Source organism: Procambarus clarkii, chromosome 55 (genome assembly GCF_040958095.1).
Source record: "Procambarus clarkii isolate CNS0578487 chromosome 55, FALCON_Pclarkii_2.0, whole genome shotgun sequence".
Lineage (NCBI taxonomy): Eukaryota > Metazoa > Arthropoda > Malacostraca > Decapoda > Cambaridae > Procambarus > Procambarus clarkii.
In genome coordinates this window covers 21,155,800-21,176,686 of record NC_091204.1, presented here as the reverse complement: position 1 = coordinate 21,176,686, position 20,887 = coordinate 21,155,800, and the positions used below count along the sequence as shown (strand labels likewise).

General features: G+C 40.4%; 1 protein-coding gene across 1 annotated transcript in view; it reads left to right on the top strand.

The window, feature by feature from the left end:
* LOC123755728 (uncharacterized) overlaps positions 1 to 20,887 on the top strand; it is a 107,020-nt gene that overhangs the window by 64,185 nt on the left and 21,948 nt on the right. The window contains exons 5-6 of the mRNA XM_069305539.1: positions 3,073 to 3,399; positions 20,744 to 20,821. Of these exons, the coding sequence (XP_069161640.1) occupies positions 3,073 to 3,399; positions 20,744 to 20,812 (396 nt within the window). The 3' untranslated portion in view covers positions 20,813 to 20,821. The remainder of the gene's footprint in view (positions 1 to 3,072; positions 3,400 to 20,743; positions 20,822 to 20,887) is intronic.

The following is a 20,887-nucleotide window of genomic DNA, read 5'->3' as shown; positions in this document are numbered from 1 at the left end:
TGGACCAAATTCTCACAAGTCAAGCCTGGCCTCGGGCCGGGCTTGGGGAGTAGAAGAACTCCCAGAACCCCATCAACCAGGTAATCAACCAGGTATTGGTCATTTAACAGATGATGAGATTATACAAAATGTTACTGGCACTGTTGACGGTGACGGAGAGGAAGATGAGGATGAGCATGATAGCAGGTTACAATCTGCTACGTGTGCTGATGCATTGTTCTACTTTGAAAAACGCCTTGATATTGTCTCACAAACTGACAATCCAGAGCTTCCAGGCTTTTATCAACAATTAAGGATGATGAAAGATATTTGTCACAAGGACATAACAAAAGGAAGGAAGGAAACAAAAAGTAGTCAAGATTTTTCAAGAACTAGTAGCAGAAAATCAACCAGCACACCTGTACCCAGCACGTGCACAGCCGTATCCAGCACCAGCACAGCCGTACCCATCACCAGCTCAGAGCAGCTGAAGCAAACACAGCAGCAGCGAGCACCAGCAAACCTGATGCAAACATCAAAGAACATTGTGTGTGGAGTGTACAGTTAGAACAAGTGTAAAATTGTTAAGATTAGGTTGCAGTACTGTAATTTTAGTGTCCGATAGTTTTCATAAACTGTATTGTAGTACTCAACATACAGCACAATACCCATTTTCTGTACAGTATTTACAACTCTATGAGAATTCAAGATGGGCATACTGTAATTCTAACAATAAGGTAAATAGAAACTAACACAGTATTTTTTAGTAGAGTAGTAATATATAGGTACAGTATATAGTATGATGATTTTTTTTTTACTGTTTACAAGAAAAAAAAAAGACAAACGCCTCCTGAAGGTCACCACTTACAACGAATCCAACGCACTGGGGTTGGTCCCATATGGCACGTTGAATAGAAGTTGTACTGTACTCGTTAACCACCGTGCTGCGCGGAGTTTATTGAGAAATTTCCCCGGTGCGCATGAAATGAAGTGTTCCCAAAAAATTATTTTTTCTTCGTAAAATGATAATTTCCCTTCCCTGAACATGTCTATGTAAAAATAAGTACCAAATTCCACTTACTTTGGTTGTAGGGACGTGGACAAGATGCACTGTGACGTCATCAGGGCCTGGTCGCCCGTGCGTGACTCGCCCAGACACGGTCGCGCGGGCCATTCAAGCACCGGGTGTTGCCACAAATATATTTTTAATTATTTGTTTTGTGTATTTCCAATGCGGTTTTATTTGTTTTTTTTATTGTATATGATGCATATTTGTGTCCTTTACAATATGTATACAGTAGAACGTTCATAATGTTCCATGGAACTGTGATACATGTGTCAGTAATGTGTCCACAATAAATGTTTATAGTTGCAATATTACCTGTTAAAAATATCACTAAAATTACAATATGTACAGTTTCACACACTATTTACACAGTAACACACTGTATTACACACTCGGTACTTCGGAAGTGAGTAATAATCAACGAAGTAGCCCATGGTACACAGCGCGACTTCGCTCTCAGTGCACCAGGTACAGATAAATTTTCGCTTCCTGTTTCTTCTGTGTGTTGCAAATAATGCACTCACGTACACCCTTGGCTTTAGAACTTGTAGGTTGTATGTAACCAAGCTTGTAAAGCATAAGGTAGTATTGAAAAGATTATAGGAAAAGATCAGTTTGTAAGGAAGTCTTGAAAAGATCGCTTTGTATGATCCCACACAGGAAGAGATTCAGCTTGCCTCAAGAATGTCCGTCAATCAGGAAGAGATTCAGCTAGCTTCAAGAGTGTCCATCAGTTGGGAAGAGATTCAGCTAGCCTCAAGAGTGTCCGTCAGTTGGGAAGAGATTCAGGTATTCTTGAAAATATCTATGGAAAACACCACCATGGAAGCCGCTAACACTGTTCATCTATGCTATTTGTATCAGATGCATCATTACTGAATGCAGAAAAGATTCATCTAAGTATCATCTAAATAAATAGCATAGTATTGCAAGAGTGATGCTCAGAGCTACAACTGGATACGCTCGCTATATCGTCTTCATAGGTGCTGTATCACTTGCATCCGACCTTTGTGTTAGGTCCTTATTGCGCCTGGCTTCCCCAATATTATGACCCTTATGTTCTTCAAACAATAAGGTTTGAATTTCACCGACAGCGTTATCTTTCAACACCACGTCGGACAGGTGTTTAGAAGCCTGAGGCGCATGCGCCACCCACGGTTGCTCATTCAGTACTAACCCAGCCAGCAGCCCTAGGGCATTCTGGGATTTTTTTCCAAGATGGCTGCCTCTCACTGGAGGTCCTAAGAGTTCATTTCGTACACAACCAACCTCGTACACATTTAGAATTGGTTACGAAAAATCAAAACGAGTTTTCTCGGTTGGTGCAGTTTCCCGCCGACCGAGAAAACTCGGTTGGTGCAGTTAAGTGGTTAATCTGAACCATGTGGGGTCCAACTACATTTGAGTTAGCCGAACATTTGACTTAATTTTATACCAGAAATGTCCAAAAATGATCTGATTGAAATTTTTTTGTTCCACATCCCAGTTTCTGCCTTTATTTACATAGCTGCTCTTGCCATTTACCCGGCTGCTCCTACTTGAAAAAATACACAAATTTATTTGGTTTACTGAGCTCTTACTATATTATGTTAACACCAAATTATTCAACAATGATTGCTGTATCTTGTGCAACAAAATGAAGATTGCATAATAAGTTGTTTCTTTTTAATTTGGTGTTTAACTAAAATTAATAAGGATGACTTGATACATGTATGTATTAAGATTTCACACACACATTTCTAAATTCTTTGATCTTTTGGCAGTTTTTCCATATTCGGTACTTGTAACTAGATTGGCAGGTCCTTGATGACCATCTTGAGGTTATCTTGAGATGATTTCGGAGCTTTAGTGTCCCCGCGGCCCATAGTATAAGCCATAGTATAAGCCATTTTCTTGTCCCACAAAATTTTTTACTTCACCTCTGCATTCATCCAGGTGGAATTTTGACAGGGCACATTAAAAACTTTTTACCTTTTATTTATTGTGAACTGCATAATGCATCTTCCTGTTACTTTTCTCTTCTTTAGGTAATCTATCTTAAGACTCCCGAATGCTCCATCCCAAGCTTTCCCTCTGAAGCTGCCCCCTGCTCCATATCAAGCTTTCCCTCTGAAGCTGCCCCCTGCTCCATCCTAAGCTCTACCTCGGAGGTTGCACCCTGCTCCATCTCAAGCTCTACTACCGCCAGTGGTACGAAAATTTATCCTCCTTGGTGGAACTCGGATTGTGCGGATGCTATCCGCTATAAGCGAGCGGCCTGGAAAAAGTACAGAGTGAAGCAAACTCCAGAATCTCATGTTTTATTTAAGGAGGCCAGTTCTGAGGCCCGTAGAGTCATTCGTGCTGCTAAACAGGTGAGTTTGAGATAATATATCTCTACTGTTAATTCTACCATCCCAATACTCTGGTATTGCATCTGTCCTTCATATTAATGATTCCATTATTTCAGAGCCATTTCTGGGGAAGCCCCTTGTGGCTCCCTGAAGCTATTACTGATACATTGCCATACTACTAGGTGCTATTAGTCACAGTTCTTATTGGCCTACAGAGGACCACGATCCAGCACCTGGTCCCCTCAGAGAGCCGCAGAAGCGGTGACACCATGAACACCTTTTATATAAAGTTATTCATGTCTGCCACCACCAAAGGAAGGCACCCAGAAAGTTAACAAAAAAGAAACAGACTACTGCTTGATTAGAAATGAGACCACAGCCTCAAAACTGTCAATAAGAACTCCCCTAACAATGTAAACAAAATATCAAATATTTGTAAAACTAGCACACCCAGGATGCACCATTTTTTCCCTCCTTCATTTGTGGGGAGCAGAGATGCAGACTGGATCAGCCGGCTGCTCCACCACAAGTTCATATTTTGACGTAATTATCTAAGTGTAATAACCTAAGTGTAGTTACAGGATGATAGCTACGCTCGTGGTGTCCCGTCTTCCCAATGCTCTGTCAAGTAACGCTTTGATACTACTGATGGTTTTGGCCTCCATCACCTTCTCACTTAACTTGTTCCAATTGTTTACCACTGTTTGCAAAAGAAAATGTTCTCATTTTTTTTTTTTTTTTCTAATATTATTTCCTTAGCCTGAATCTGTGTCCCCTTGTTCTTGAAGTTGCTGGTTTCAGAAATGCCTCTTTGTCAATTTGGTCGATTCCTGTTATTATTTTGTAAGTAGTGATCTTATCACCTCTTTTTCTTCTATCTTCTAGTTTTAACATTTACTGCCTCTAGCCTCTCCTTGTAACTCTTGTTTTTCAGTTATGAAAGCCATTGTGTAGCATGTCTTTGCACCTTTTTCAGTTAATTGATGTGCTTCTTGAGATCTAAGCACTGTACAACTGCTGCATATTCCAATTTTGGTCTCACAAAAGTAATGAACAGTTTTTTTAGCATTTCACCATCTATGTAATTAAATGCAAGTCTGAAGTTGGAAAGCGACGCATACGGTCCTTACACAATGTTTGTGGGATATTTGGGGCTTGAATCTGATTATTTAAATATTAATGTAGTAAATTAAATTACGAAGGACCACCCGCTTTTATAGTAAAGAGGGAAACTGAGAATTTCTGATCATTAGATAATTCCTAGATGAACCAGTAACTATGGATAAAATACTAGAGAATATGATCATAGAAACAATTAATGGGCTGTATAATTAAATGAATCTAACCCTCAAACACCTACATTGGGGGGTTATTACTGGAGGTAAGTACGTCCAGGAACTAGTGTGGTTCGTTCACTAATCCAAATAATAATAATCTAATCCTATGAATTATAGTGAAACTAATGTCATTACCATGAATGGGAACATAGATTATAAGTATAGTAATGAGAGTCACAATAAACACATGTTAATCCTGAGGAATTCTGCATATAAATAATTGTAATAAATTCATGAATGAATATAAAGAATCTTAGCTTAAAGATGATTCCTTTAGGTAAGCCACGACGTTTCCTCTAATTCTCTGGACTCGGTTGGCTGACGAATGGGACGGATTAATATGGGAGAAGGCGGCAGGGAGAATTCTTCTCACGTGCTGCAAGACAAATATTTACAGTAGCAACTAATTTAACTACTGAATCTCTATATTCAAGAAATTGAGAGTTACAGGTGACAAATTTAATAACCTGTTATTAGATGTTATCGTGCGTCGTAACGGTCAATCACCCAGCTACTACAAAACACTTTACAAGATGCATCACATAAAGGGAATATACTTAGCTGAAAGGGCACTGTATAAGTTTTAAGATTGCCGAAATTCGCGTCCCCAGGCTCCGGCTAAGCCTATCCTGGATCGTGGCGCGCTTCACTGGCCGGTCACGTGTAGTCAAGAACCAGGTTAGAGAGGTTCCTTATCTGACACCAGCACCAGTTGAAGATATTATCTGCAAGGTTATTCACGCCTCACAGTGGCGACTTTCATCTGAGGATGGATAACGTCTACCCTAATGGCTGGGCAAAGGCGTCTCCTTATGAGTACGGTATGAGCAGGTCTGCCTCCGAGCGGCTCTCCACGTGTACTAGCAAGCTTCCTCAACCCACGCCGCGTCCCGCATTCATAAAACAAATTATTGTCACGAACATTAATATTTCTCGCATTTACGCTTGAAATGTTGAAGACTGGACGGGTTTATTATTTAGAAGAGGAAAATATTATTATTTGCCAATTTAAGAATAGTAAATATATAAGGGAGAGGAATTAACACTTTCGCGCTATCTGGACGCGCCGGCGCGTCCGGTTTCGTCTAACGTAAACGCATAGTGGACATAAAGTTATGTCTTCTTTTAAAATATTTGTATAAAATTCAATTTTAATCCGATTTCATTGGGGTTTGTTTCAAACGACGCGCCATGAAGTTCTCTTTCTCACCACTAGGCCGCCTGGCGCGTCGGCCTACCCGGTCACGTGACGGGCCCATTGTTTTCGTGTCACGTGTCGTGAGTCGATCACGCTCCCCTCGCGCGCCAAACTCGAGCATTTTTACCCGTTTCCGTGTGGATTATACCCAATTACTTCATCAAAAATGGATCAAGGTCAAGGCCCAAGCACTTCTACGCCCAAGGAAGCCTCCAGGTCATCGAGAGTGGACAAAATAACCCAAATTTTTAAGAAGTGGAGCGGAGTGAAGCTCACACCAACGAAAATTCCAGGCCTTGTGGAGGATTTATCAGAAACTGAAGGTGATGTAGAGGTATTGGAGGAAGATTTTGGAACCCACAACGATTATAGGGTAAACAAGTGGAATAACAAGTGGAATACAACAGGTAACAGTGAACAAACCGACTGCAATTTGCGAGTACAATAAGTTCATGAAAGGTGTGGACCACTTCGATCAAATGGTTAAATATTACCATTTTACCAGGAAAACTCACAAGTGGACCAAAAAGATTACCTTTTATTTCCTGCAAATGGCATTGCATAATGCCTATGTTTTGTACAAATACAACACAACTGATCGAAAAAAGCTAACATTGCTACAGTTCCACGAAGTGGCAATCTGGGCCCTATTGCACTGGGACACAGAGGAGTGGCCTAAAACATCATCATCATCTCAACACTTGCGGCACGCTCCAGACATAAATGATGACACAGCTCCTGCCAATGCTGACGCCATGCTAACTCCCGGACCATCTGGTGTGAGACGGCCTTTGTTCACTACACCACCTCAAGATGAAGCAGACAACGAATCTGAACCTGACATGTCTGCCACACTGCCAGTTGACGAAACTGTTTTGTCAGATGAATCTGACTCTCCTGCAACTCCTGTTACACCTCCAGCGAGAGGACCTGGCCGCCCTATTGTTGATTCAGAAAATCGCATGAACTACAAACTGAAACATGAAATTTACAGACTGCCCAAACGTCTCAAGTGTCATGCATGCGCACGGTCCGGTAAAAGGAAGGACACGAACTATGGATGCAAGACCTGTGGTGTTGCACTCTGTGTTGTTCCCTGCTACACCAATTACCACCGGAAACAGGTGTATTGGGTGGTGAAGAAGTAACAGCTTCACTCCACCTACAAACCATCTGTTGAGCAACTTCAGGAATGAAGAACCTGAAGAAGGTGGAGTGAAGAACAAATGCTCAACTTACTGTTCCACAACCAGCCTTCCCTTGGTAAGTACACCTATTTGTTCCAAGTTTGTGTAGTATAATTTAGCTCATAGAACATTCTATTGCGAAAACATTGCCACAAAAATGAATGACATACATACAATAATAATATCAGAACAGTGAAATAAGTATAAACTTTCAAAGCAACGTTTCGCGCGTGTGTCGTCCGGTCACCGTTACCGGGTAACAGAGCGCCCACTTCCCACACTCTTGCGGGTGGGCCGGGACCATTATTCTACGATTATATTCATATCACCATGTTGGGAATTTTATTGGGAGTCCATTGATACCAAAATTAAGGCTGTAGGACAATTGTAGAGGTGATAATAATCCCAAGAGTAAAAACATTTTGTTGCTGTTGAGCGCTCACGGCGACTCATCTTCGTAGTTATTTATTTCATGCTGGTATCTCTATAGCTTTCGTGACTTTTTTACTGATGTTCTTCTAGAGAATTTTATTGCGAACACGTTGGTACCAAAATGAAATACGTAGCATAAAAACTAAGGTCAGAAAAGTAAAAAGAGTATACACATTATTGTTTTTACGCTTAAGCGATAAAAACGCCGCGCGCACATACGGTTGGCTGAGTGACCTTCGCCGAGAGCGCGAAAGTGTTAATGTCTCCCCATGGCATTCACTGGTGACGTTAACTTTTATTACTAGACAATCGCTATGACTCCAACGCTCTATTCGGCCTTTAGTTGGAGGTCAATTCATCTGTAATTAATTATCATACAGAATGCCTTAGTTATAGAGAATCGAATTTAATTCTCACATACATTGGATATAATGTGTTTATTGTAATGAAATCTGACGCAATACTGGCGTCGGGTGACGTGAGAATTCTAGCCTACTGCACAGATGAAATTATTAGTACATGAGAATTTTACGTGTTGTTAATTTTACTTACTACAATAATTAATAGAGTTAGTAATAAGTAATGAGAATACAACAGTGTTGTATTCGGTGTTGGAAATATCCAACAATGTTCTTCATGCTCCATAGCATGAAGAGAGCATGATTGATCAAATTCAAGAAGGGGAAAAGCTCACCCCCATCATGTGATCACAATATTCTAAGATGGTATACAATTTTAGAAAGTCACGTAAAGGTCCAGGATGATGACTTTCTAGATTACCGTCAAGGCGACTATTAAGGAATGAGAGAGGAATTGCAAAAGACCACCTAGAGGGAGTTGATAGGTGATCATGGCATGGAAGCGTCATGAAAAAATTTAAAAAATGTTATTACTAAACTCAAAGATATGTGCCAAAAAGGAGAAAGAAAAGAAAGGGATCTAGATGGATGACACAAGTAGTAAAAAAGAGCTTTGTTAACTAAACAGAATCTCTCGAATGGTATAAATCCACGATGAACATCATAGATTATGAGATATATAAAAGGGCATTAAATTCAGCCACCCAGGAAATTAGATTAGCTAAAAGAAACTATGAAAGAAACCTTGCCCAAAATATAAAGGAAGATTCAAAAGTCATTCTATGCCTATTTACAAAGTAAAACCAAAACTAAGAATTCTGTAGGACTCTTAAAAGATGAGACTAACAAAGTTATATTAGATGATAAAAGGGCAGCAAACACCCTGATTGAATACTTTATACATGTGTTCACACTAGAAAGATTGGGTGACATTCCATTATCCTCACAAATTTTTGAATGAGGGTGAAGAGAATGAATTAAGGAATATACCTAAAATGTGCGACACAATCAGAAAGAGCATTGACAAACTAAGACTCAAAAGCCCCAGGTGTGGATGGAATTCAATCCAAAGTCATAAATTAATTGGCAAATACACTATGCATACCACTGAAATGCCTTTTCAGAAAATCCTTGGAACAAGAGTGTTTCCCTATATTGGAAATACTGTATGCAAATGTTACCCCTATTTTAAAAAAAGGCAGAAAACTATTGTCTGATCAACTTGACATCACACATCTGCAAGCTCATGGAGAGAGTACTAAGGGAAGGAATCATTCAATAACTCTCATAGAACAATGTTGTTATATCAACTCGACATGGATTTGTTAAAAATAGATCCTGCCGTACAAACCCACTCACATTTCTGGAAACAGTAACACTGCTAACAGTAACAGTAACACTGCTACTCAGACAAAGGACTTACGGTAGATGTAGTTTACATGGACTTTGATAAAGCTTTTGACAAGGTACCTGTTGAAAGACTAGCAATGAAACTACAAGCACATGGAATAAATGGGAGAGTACTGGAATGGATAAAACAAAGAAAAAAAGGGTCGTGCTAAATGAGAATTAGTCTGGAGAAATGTGGTAAGTGGGGTGCCACAGGGGTCCATTTTGGAGTCAACCCTTTTGGTTATATACATCAATGACAGATGAGAATATTACAAACCACATCATGAAATTTTTATTTGGATTCAGAATCCATCATCTGCTGAAAATTCCACAAGAAGTGGGTGCAGCAGTAAAAAAGGCTTATCAAACCCTAGAAATAATCAAGCGTACATTTACCTTTTAAGGACAAGAAAGTAGTCATTCAATTGCATAAGTCTGTCGAAATCTAGGTGGTGTGCCCCTACCTAGATTATTGCATACAAGCATGGAGACTTCATCTTCAGAAAGACATAGCTGCTCTGGAGAAGGTGCAGCACTGAACAACAAAAAATCATTCCAGAGTCAAGTCATCTCGTGTATCAGGAATGGTTGAAGGCCACTGGGCTAACACTGCAAACCAGGCATGACAGAGCGGCTCTCATTGAACCTTTTAAAATACTGAACAATTTAGAGGATGTTGATCCGGACAATTTCTTCAAAAGGTCAGATGTAACACGAACAAGGCGCAACAGTTTTAACCTCAGGCCAAAATGTAGGACTGAGAGCAGGAGATGCTTTTTCACCCATAGGGTTATATAACCATGGAACTGCCTTCCCACCAAATTTGTAACACTCTTGAGTTTTAAAATACAACTGGAAAAGATTATCAGGGCAAATGAGGGGGACCATTAACAAGTCTCCGGCTTCCTGTCCTCATCGAGCCCACTACATTAGTGGCCCTCAGGAAATGTGTTCCTTGGGTGACAGTTTACTATTGAAAACCACCCCTAGATCTCCTTCTTTATTAGAGTTCTATAACCACTGAACTGCGCCAACCGAGCATTCTCAGTCGGTGGGAAACTGCGCCAACCGAGAAAACTATTTTTGATTTTTTCGTACCTATTCTAAATGTGTGTGTGGTTGGTTGTGTACGAAATGGACTCCTAGGACCTCTAGTGAGAGACAGCCATCTTGGAAAAAATTCCCAGAATGCCCTAGGGTTGCTGTCTGGGTTAGTACCGAGTGAGCAACCATGGGTGGTGCACGCGCCTCTGGCTCCCAAACACCTGTCCGACGTGGTGTTGAAAGATCGCGCTCTGTCGGTGAAATTCAAATCTTATTGTTTGAAGAACATAAGGGTCATAATATTGGTGAAGCTAGGCACAATAAGGACCTAACACAAAGGTCGGATGCAAGTGGTACAGCACCTATATTCACCTAGTTGTGTTTGCGGGGGTTGAGCTTTGCTCTTACGGCCCGCCTCTCAACTGTCAATCAATTGTTTACTAACTACTTTTTTCTTTTTCCACACCTCACACACACCCCAGGAAGCAGCCCGTGACAGCTGACTTACTCCCAGGTACCTATTTACTGCTAGGTAACAGGGGCATTCAGGGTGAAAGAAACTTTGTCCATTTGTTTCTGCCTCGTGCGGGAATCGAACCCGTACCACAGAATTAAGAGTCCTGCGCGCTATCCACCAGGCTACGAGGCCCCCTGTGATCTACGAGGCAACCTATGAGGATGATACAGTGAGCATATCCAGTTGTAGCTCTGAGCGCTACCATTGCCCACCTAAGCAATCTCCAATTTATATAGATGATACATAGATGAATCGTTTTCTGCATTCAATGATGATGCATCTGATACACGTAGCATAGATGAACAGTGTTAGCGGCTTCCATGGCGTTTTCCATAGATATTTTCAAGAATAACCAAATCTCTTCTTGATTGACGGACACTCTTTGAAGCTGGCTGAATCTCTTCCTGCGTGGGACCTTACAAAGCGATCTTTTCACGACTACCTTACAAATTGATCTTTTCACGACTACCTTACAAATTGATCTTTTCACGACTACCTTACAAATTGATCTTTCCCTATAATCTTTTCAAGACTACCTAATGCTTTATACGCTTGGCTACATACCACCTACAGGTACTAAAGCCAACGGTGTACGTAAGTGTGTTATTTGCAAGCACACAGAACGAAGAAACAGGAAGCGAAAATCTATCTGTACCTGGTGCACTGAGAGCGAAGTTGCGCTGTGTACCATGGACTACTTCGTTGATTATTACTCGCTTCCAAAGTACAAAGTGTGTAATACAGTATGTTACTGTGTAAATAGTGTGTGAAACTGTATATACTGTAATTTTAGTGAATTTTTAACAAGTAATATTGCGACAATAAACATTTATTGTGGACACATTACTCACACATGTATCACAGTTCCATGGAACATTATGAACGTTCTACTGTATACATATTGTAAAGGACACAAATATGCGTCATATACATTAAAAAAAAACAAATAAAACTGCATTGGAAATACTGTCTCCACTCGACTATCCGGACTATATGGGAAGGACCCCCAGCCGGATTATCACATGTTCCGGATAATAGTACTTTTTCACCTCTGAGTCCAAAAGGGACCATTTCCGACAATTTTTATACCACACGCATGATTTGAATTGACACACTAATTAGTGTGTGGGGCTGGTGCATGGGTGGTTAGCTGCCTAGCTGGTAGGTGGGCAAGGAAAGTGGGTGGGCAGGCAGGCAGGTGGGTGGGCAGGCAGGTGGGTGGGTGGGTGGGCAGGCGGGTGGGTGGGCAGGCAGGCAGGTGGGTGGGTGGGTGGGCAGGCAGGGATAGGTGGATTCAGGCAGGTGGGTTTTTGATGAGTGGATGGCAGGTAGATGGGCTTGGTGGGTGAACAGGTTCGAGCAGGCAAGTAATTACCTAAGTGTAGTTACAGGATGAGAGCTACGCTCGTGGTGTCCCGTCTTCCCAGCACTCTTTGTCATATAACGCTTTGAAACTACTGACGGTCTTGGCCTCCACCACCTTCTCACTTAACTTGTTCCAACCGTCTACCACTCTATTTGCGAAGGTGAATTTTCTTGTATTTCTTCGGCATCTGTGTTTAGCTAGTTTAAATCTATGACCTCTTGTTCTTGAAGTTCCAGGTCTCAGGAAGTCTTCCCTGTCGATTTTGTCAATTCCTGTTACTATTTTGTATGTAGTGATCATATCACCTCTTTTTCTTCTGTCTTCTAGTTTTGGCATATTTAATGCTTCTAACCTCTCCTCGTAGCTCTTGCCCTTCAGTTCTGGGAGCCACTTAGTAGCATGTCTTTGCACCTTTTCCAGTTTGTTGATGTGCTTCTTAAGATATGGGCACCACACAACAGCTGCATATTCTAGCTTTGGCCTAACAAAAGTCATGAACAATTTCTTTAGTATATCGCCATCCATGTATTTAAATGCAATTCTGAAGTTAGAAAGCATAGCATAGGCTCCTTGCACAATATTCTTTATGTGGTCCTCAGGTGATAGTTTTCTATCTAGAACCACTCCTAGATCTCTTTCTTTATCAGAATTCTTTAAAGATTTCTCACATAATATATAGGTTGTGTGGGGTCTATGTTCTCCTATTCCACATTCCATAACATGACATTTATTAACATTAAATTCCATTTGCCAAGTGGTGCTCCATATACTTATTTTGTCCAGGTCTTTTTGAAGGGCATGACAGTCATCTAAATTTCTTATCCTTCCTATTATCTTAGCATCATCAGCAAACATGTTCATATAATTCTGTATACCAACTGGTAGATCATTTATGTACACAATAAACATCACTGGTGCAAGAACTGAACCCTGTGGTACTCCACTTGTGACATTTCTCCATTCTGATACATTGCCTCTGATTACTGCCCTCATTTTTCTATCAGTCAGAAAATTTTTCATCCATGATAGAAGCTTACCTGTCACCCCTCCAATATTTTCCAGTTTCCAGAACAACCTCTTATGTGAAACTCTGTCGAAAGCCTTTTTTAGGTCCAGATAGATGCAGTCAACCCAACCATCTCTTTCCTGTAATATCTCTGTGGCTCGATCATAGAAACTGAGTAAATTCGATACACAGGATCTTCCAGATCGAAAACCATACTGTCTGTCTGATATTATATCATTTCTCTCTAGGTGTTCTACCCATTTAGTTTTGATTAGTTTTTCCAATACTTTCACTATTACACTTGTCAATGATACAGGTCTATAATTGAGGGGGTCTTCCCTGCTGCCACTTTTGTAGATTGCAACTATGTTAGCCTGTTTCCACCCGTCTGCTACGATTCCTGTACACAGGGATGCCTGAAAGATCAGGTGAAGTGGAATGCTGAGCTCAGATGCACATTCTCTCAGAACCCATGGTGAAACGCCATCTGGGCCAGCTGCTTTGTTCTTACCGAGCTCCTTGAGCATTTTTTCCACTTCGTCTCTAGACACCTCTATGTGTTCTATGTTGTTCTCTGGAATTCTTATTGTATCTGGTTCCCTAAAGATTTCATTTTGTACAAACACACTTTGGAACTTTTCGTTTAGTGTTTCACACATTTCCTTTTCATCTTCCGTGAATCTATTTCCCATTTTCAACCTCTGAATATTATCCTTTACCTGCAATTTGTTGTTTATGAATTTATAGAATAGACCTGGTTCTGTTTTACATTTGTCCGCAATCCCTTTTTCAAAATTTCTTTCTGCCTCTCTCCTCACTGCCGTGTAGTTGTTTCTCGCATCTTTGTATCGCTGGTATGTTTGGGGGTTCGGCCTCTTCCTGTATTGATTCCATTTTTGTGTCTTTCGGTCTCTAGCCCTCTCGCAATTTCTATTGAACCAATCCTGTTTCCTAGTTCTGCATCTCTGTTTTGGTATAAATTTTTTTGTGCCTTTATCATATATTTCACAAAACTTGCCATACATCTCATTCACTTCCTTGCCTAGCATCAAGTCTGTCCAATTATACTCACTAAAAAAATTTCTAAGGTCACCATAATGACCTTAGAAGTCTGACCTTAGAAGACCTCCTGAAGTCTGGTTTTTCAACTGCTTCAACCTCCTTATTTTCTTCCAGCTTATAACGCATTGCATACTTTATTCCCAAAAAGACATGGTCACTTTTACCCAAGGGAGGAAGGTACTGAATGTCAAATATCTCTTCCTCCTTCCTGGTAAATATCAAATCTAGCATGGAGGGAACGTCCCCTTCCCTCATCCTCGTAAGTGGGTGAGCAAGCAGGTGGGTGAGTAGGTGGCTGGGTGCATTGACAGGTGGGTGAGTGGGCGTGCAGGCTGTGGGTGAACAGGTGGGTGGGTGGGTTAAGCAGGCAGGTGGGTGTGCAGGTAGGTGGGTGGATGGATTAACAAGTGGGTAGGTGGGCGTGCAGGCAGGGGGAATTGTTGGACAGTGAGATCTGGATTCCAGGATATAACCTATACAGGTGTGATAGGAAAATTAGGTCACATGGAGGAGTGGGTCTGTATATTAGGGAAGATCTTGTATGCTCGGAGCTCCTAAACGTTACAAATGAGGTGGTAGAGGTACTGGGATTAAAAATAGAGAAAATAAATTTAGTGATTATTCTAATATACAAACTGCCAGATGCAACGGCTGAGGAATTCACAGAACAGATAAGCAAAATAGAGAATAGCCTTGATAATTTGGAGAACCCGATACAGGCATACCTCAGTTTAAGAGTTTAATTGGTTCCTGGAGATGCCTCGTATTCCGAAAACTCGCATTCCGAAGCTAATTTCCCCATAAGAAATAAAGGGAAATGAATTAATCCGTTCCTGACTACCCCAAAAACCCCACATCAAACTAAATTTTTATACCTAATTCATCTAAATAAACCTACAAAACTATGTTCAAGTTATTACTTACCTTGCCGTTGAATGCTGTAGGCGTATGGAAGATGGTGAGGAGGTGGGAGGAAGAGAGGAGTTACTGTTTGGAAGGGGAGTCCCCTTCCATTATCACATCAGGCAGTGAGGACTTCACTGGTATGCACACTACTGGCACATTTTGCCTGCATACCACTAGGACTTGCTTGTTTTACTAAGAATTTGTCTAATGACACTTGTTTTTCCCTACATTTTAACACTTGTCTGTAGTAAGACATCACATTATCATTTAAAAGGTCAATGCAACGGCCTGCTACAGCTTTATCTGGGTGAGTTTTTTCAACAAAACTTTGCAGTTCTTCCCATACTTCACACATTTTCTTAATCAAGAAGGGACATCCTCTACTGCCTCTACTCACAGCTATTTTCTTAGGTTGAACCTTACTAATGGCTTTCTTGAGACCCATGGCAAGATATATAATGACAACTTTTATGCTCAAATGGCCAAAAAACCGATAAAAAACTGTAAATCCTTGTGAAGAATTCAGGTGGGATAGTCACTGGACACGAGACACTGGTAAACTGAGGCGCGATCGCCATGCCACCATGCGCCAGTCGGCCTGTACACGTATCAACAAACTCGCGTCCCGAGGTAACCCTCGCCTTCCGAGACATATTTTTGGAGTAAATCCTGCTCGTCTTCCGAAAAACTCGCATACAGGGACACTCGCATTCCGAGGTACCACTGTACCTGATATTATCTTCCTAGGCGACTTCAACTTGCCTAGTCTCAGGTGGAAAATAGCAAACAATAATATTATACCAGGAAATCTATCAGGACCTAACCAACCACAGATTAGAGAACTACTTAGATTCTGTGACAAATTTTCACTCAATCGGCAGATATCGGAGCCAACGAGAAATTAAAATATTCTAGATCTGGTCTTTACGAACAATGAAGACATGATCAGAGACATTACGATATCAGATACCACATACTCAGATCACAAACTCATTGAAGTGCAAACGACCATCAATACTCAGAATAGACCTAAAACGTTGATAAAGCGAGAGGGGCTATTCAGTAAATTCAATTTTAATAATAAAAGGATAGACTGGGAGATAATAAACAGGGAACTTACAAACATTCCATGGGGAACTGTTCTACGTAATACAAGTCCTACAGAAGGAATAGAAAAACTGACTTCGGAAGCGTATCAAGTCTGTCTGAAACATGTTCCTTTGAGGAAAGCCAGAAAGAGATCTAACGTAGAAAGAGAACGTAGACGACACTATAAATGCAGGAAAAAAATAACGGAACTGCTTATGCAGACACGAATTTCCCGTCAAAGAAGGAATAATTTAAATAGGGAGATTGAAGAAATCGAGCGGAAATTGAAACACTCATATGAAACTGGAGAAAGGCAGTTAGAACAGAAAGCAATTCAGGAAATAAAGAAAAATCCAAAATATTTCTTCTCATATGCGAAATCAAAAGCAAAAACCACTGCCAGTATTGGACCTATTCGTACAAGTGAAGGTTCATACATGGAGGATGACAAAGAAATTAGTGAAATCCTAAAAAAGCAGTATGGGGACATGTTTAGCACTCCAATAAACAACATGAAGGTGGAAGATCCAGACAATTTCTTTATGCAGGATATTCAAACCCCTGTAAATATAACTGATATAAACACGAGCGCACTAAATTTTGAAAAAGAAATTGAAAACATGCCCATGCACTCGGCCCCAGGTCCAGACTCATGGAATTCAATATTTATAAAGAAATGCAAAGTGCCGGTAGCACAGGCACTCAGTATAGTGTGGAGGAAGAGCTTGGACACGGGGGAGATACCAGATGCACTTAAAGTAGCAGACATAGCCCCTCTACACAAGGGAGGGAGCAAAGCATTGGCAAAAAATTATAGACCAGTTGCACTAACATCGCACATCATAAAAGTATTTGAGAGAGTGATTAGGAGTCAGGTCACCAATTTCATGGAGACCAATGACCTTCACAACCCAGGCCAACATGGATTTCGAGCGGGAAGATCGTGCCTCTCACAGCTACTTGAGCACTACGACAAAGTCACTGAGGCATTAGAAGAAAAACAGAATGCTGATGTGATATACACGGACTTCTCAAAGGCTTTCGATAAATGTGACCATGGCGTGATAGCACACAAAATGAAGTCAATGGGAATAACCAGTAAAGTAGGACGCTGGATACTCAGTTTTCTGTCAAACAGGACTCAGCGAGTAACGGTCAACCATATAAAATCTAGTCCAAGTGCAGTGAAAAGCTCTGTACCTCAGGGTACAGTCCTTGCACCGCTGCTTTTCCTTTTTCTCATATCAGATATAGACAAAAATACAAGTCACAGCTTCGTATCATCCTTTGCAGATGACACAAAAATCAGTATGAAAATTACCTCGGCTGAGGGCATTGAAAAACTTCAAGCTGATATTAATAAAGTTTTCAACTGGGCATCAGAAAATAACATGATGTTTAACAGTGATAAATTCCAGGTACTCAGGTACGGTAAAAATGAGGACCTTAAACATAATACAGAGTACAAAACACAATCAAATGTACCCATAGTAGGAAAACAGCATGTAAAGGATTTGGGAATAATAATGTCTGACGACCTAACGTTTAAGGAGCATAACCAAGCAAATATTGCGACAGCCAGAAAAATGATAGGATGGATTACGAGAACTTTCAAATCCAGGGATCCCATCACAATGGTTGTACTCTTCAAGTCACTTGTGTTGTCCCGTCTTGAGTACTGCTCAGTACTCGCTTCCCCCTTCAGAGCATGAGAGGTTGCTGAAATAGAGGGAATACAGAGAACATATACGGCACGCATAGACGCAATAAAGCACCTAAATTATTGGGATCGTCTCAAAGCCCTCCAAATGTACTCAATAGAAAGAAGACGAGAGAGATATCAAATAATATACACCTGGAAGATACTGGAGGGCCAAGTACCAAATCTACACAGTAAAATAACAACGTACTGGAGTGAACGATATGAAAGAAAGTGTAGAATAGAACCAGTGAAGAGCAGAGGTGCCATAGGCACAATCAGAGAACACTGTATAAACATCCGAGGTCCGCGGTTGTTCAACGTCCTCCCAGCAAGCAGAAGAAATATTGCCAGAACAACCGTGGACATTTTCAAGAGGAAACTAGATTTATTCCTCCAAGGAGTGCCGGACCAACCGGGCTGTAGGTGGGTATGTGGGCCTGCGGGCCACTCCAAGCAACAGCCTGGTGGACCAAACTCTCACAAGTCAAGCCTGGCCTCGGGCCGGGCTTGGATAGTAGAAGAACTCCCAGAACCCCATCAACCAGGTATCAACCACAGAGCTTGGTTCTTGCATCGGTAATGTTCATTGTCTACATGAACAATCTACCAGATTTAAATCAATCTATACAGAAACAATCTATACAGAATTATATGAACATATTTGCTGATGATGCTAAGATAATGGAAGGATAAGTAACTTAGATGATTGTAATGCCCTTCAAGAAGACCTAGACAAAATAAATATATGGAGCACCACTTGGCAAATAGAATTTAATCTAAATGAATGCCATGTTATGGAATGTGGAATAAGAGAACATAGACCCCCCACACACCCTATAAATTATGTGGAAAATCTTTAAGAGACTTCTGATAAAGAAAGAGATCTAGGGGTGGTTCTAGATAGAAAACCATCAACTGAGGATCACATTAAGAACGTTGTGCGAGGAGCCTATGCCATGCTTTCTAACTTTAGAATTGCTTTTAAATACATTGATGTCAAAATACTAAAGAAATTGTTCACGATTTTTGTTAGGCCAATGCAGTGGTTGTATGGTGCCCATATCTTAAGAAGCACATCAACAAATTGGAAAAGGTGTAAAGACATGCTACTAAGTGGCTCCCAGAACTGAAGGGCAAGAGCTACGAGGAGAGGTTAGAAGCATTAAATATGCCAAAACTAGAAGACAGAAGAAAAAGAGGAGATATGATCACTACATACAAAATAGTAACAGGAATTGAAAAAATTTCTAGGAAAGATTTCCTGAGGCCTGGAACTTCAAGAACAAGAGGTCATAGATTTAAACTAACTAAACAAAGATGCCGAAGAAATATAAGAAAATTCACTTTTGCAAACAGAGTGGTAGACGGTTGGAACAAGTTAGGTACTCGCCTAATTGTACTCCCCTAATTGTGCTTGGGGGGGGGGGGTTGAGCTTTGGCTCTTTGGTCCCGCCTCTCAACAGTCAATCAATTGATGTACAGATTTCTGAGCCTACCGAGTTCTGTCATATCTACATTTGAAACTGTGTGTGGAGTCAGCCTCCACCACATCACTTCCTGGTGCATTCCTTTTACTAACTACTCTGACACTGAAAAAGTTCTTTCTAATGTCTCTGTGGCTCATTTGGGTACTCGGCTTCCACCTGTGTCCCCTTGTGTGAGAAGGTGGTGGAGGACAAAACCATCTAATTTCAAAGCGTTATTTGACAGTGCTGGGGAGACGGGATACCACGAGCTTAGCTGTCATCCTGTACTACATTTGGGTAATTACACACTCAAGATATAAACATTTACTAAAGCTCAATCTAACGTACTTGCAACACTTGCAAAATAAAACAAAAATTAACAAAAAATACAACAAATTGGTATTTAACTAAGATAAACATTTAGATTAATGACAATAAAAGCTAGACTTTATATACCAGACATTACAATAGGTTACATCTTTAAATAGCTTCATAAAATTCAAAAGGTTTTGAATCTTTTTTTTCCATAACAATGAAAATGGTTCGAGCCTCTTAAATCGTATTTTGCAATTTGGGGAGTAGCTTTCTCCTTGTATTCTCTCATGTCCCCATTAATGCTCTGAACAATTTTGTATTCAGTTGTCACCTGGGTTATTAGTACCGTTAGATTGACTGCTGCTGATCCTATTAGTTTTGTTCATAAAAAATTAGCTAAGTGGGTGTAAAAATTTTCAATGATGGAAGATTCTTGAAATGTGTAGTGTCACCTTGTTGTATCACACTTGGTTCTCTGAGTCTGGATGGGTTCACTTATTTTAGGGAAATACAGGTATTCTAAGTATAATTGCTTGCTGCAATATTTCATGTAATTTTTTGTTAACACTCTTGTGGTATAATTTAGGCTACTATGCATTGCTCAGTGACCCAATAGCCAGGTTTCATAATTTGGATTTTCAGTGAATCGCATACCTATCTTATTTTCTAAGCCATGTTCCTGCCCTCTCTGCCCCACCCCCCATTTTTATGATTTGTCATCACACTATATATGCAATAACAACCAACTTTCAAATAATAATATTAGTTCTTTCAAACTTGAATTTCTCAAACACTGAACTGCAATAAGAGGAGTTATACATTGTCCTTATAGAACTCTTTATTCATCAACATGTATACTCCTTCCTTTTCTCATTTTCTCTCACTTCTTTTCTTATAATATTTGTTCCATTCTTCATGATCTGAAGATAAAAACACTTTAGTAAATTTATAACGATAATTAAAACTTTCTCTATGGGTTGTTTGCAGTGTGCTGAAGCCTTGGATCCTAAGAGCCCACAAGTGGATCAATCCAGTCAGCAGGTCTGGAAAAGCTAAGTTGCCAAGGTATTAGCTCTTTTTAAATTTACAGAAACTTGTCCTTCATATATACATGGTCTTTGACCTAATTAA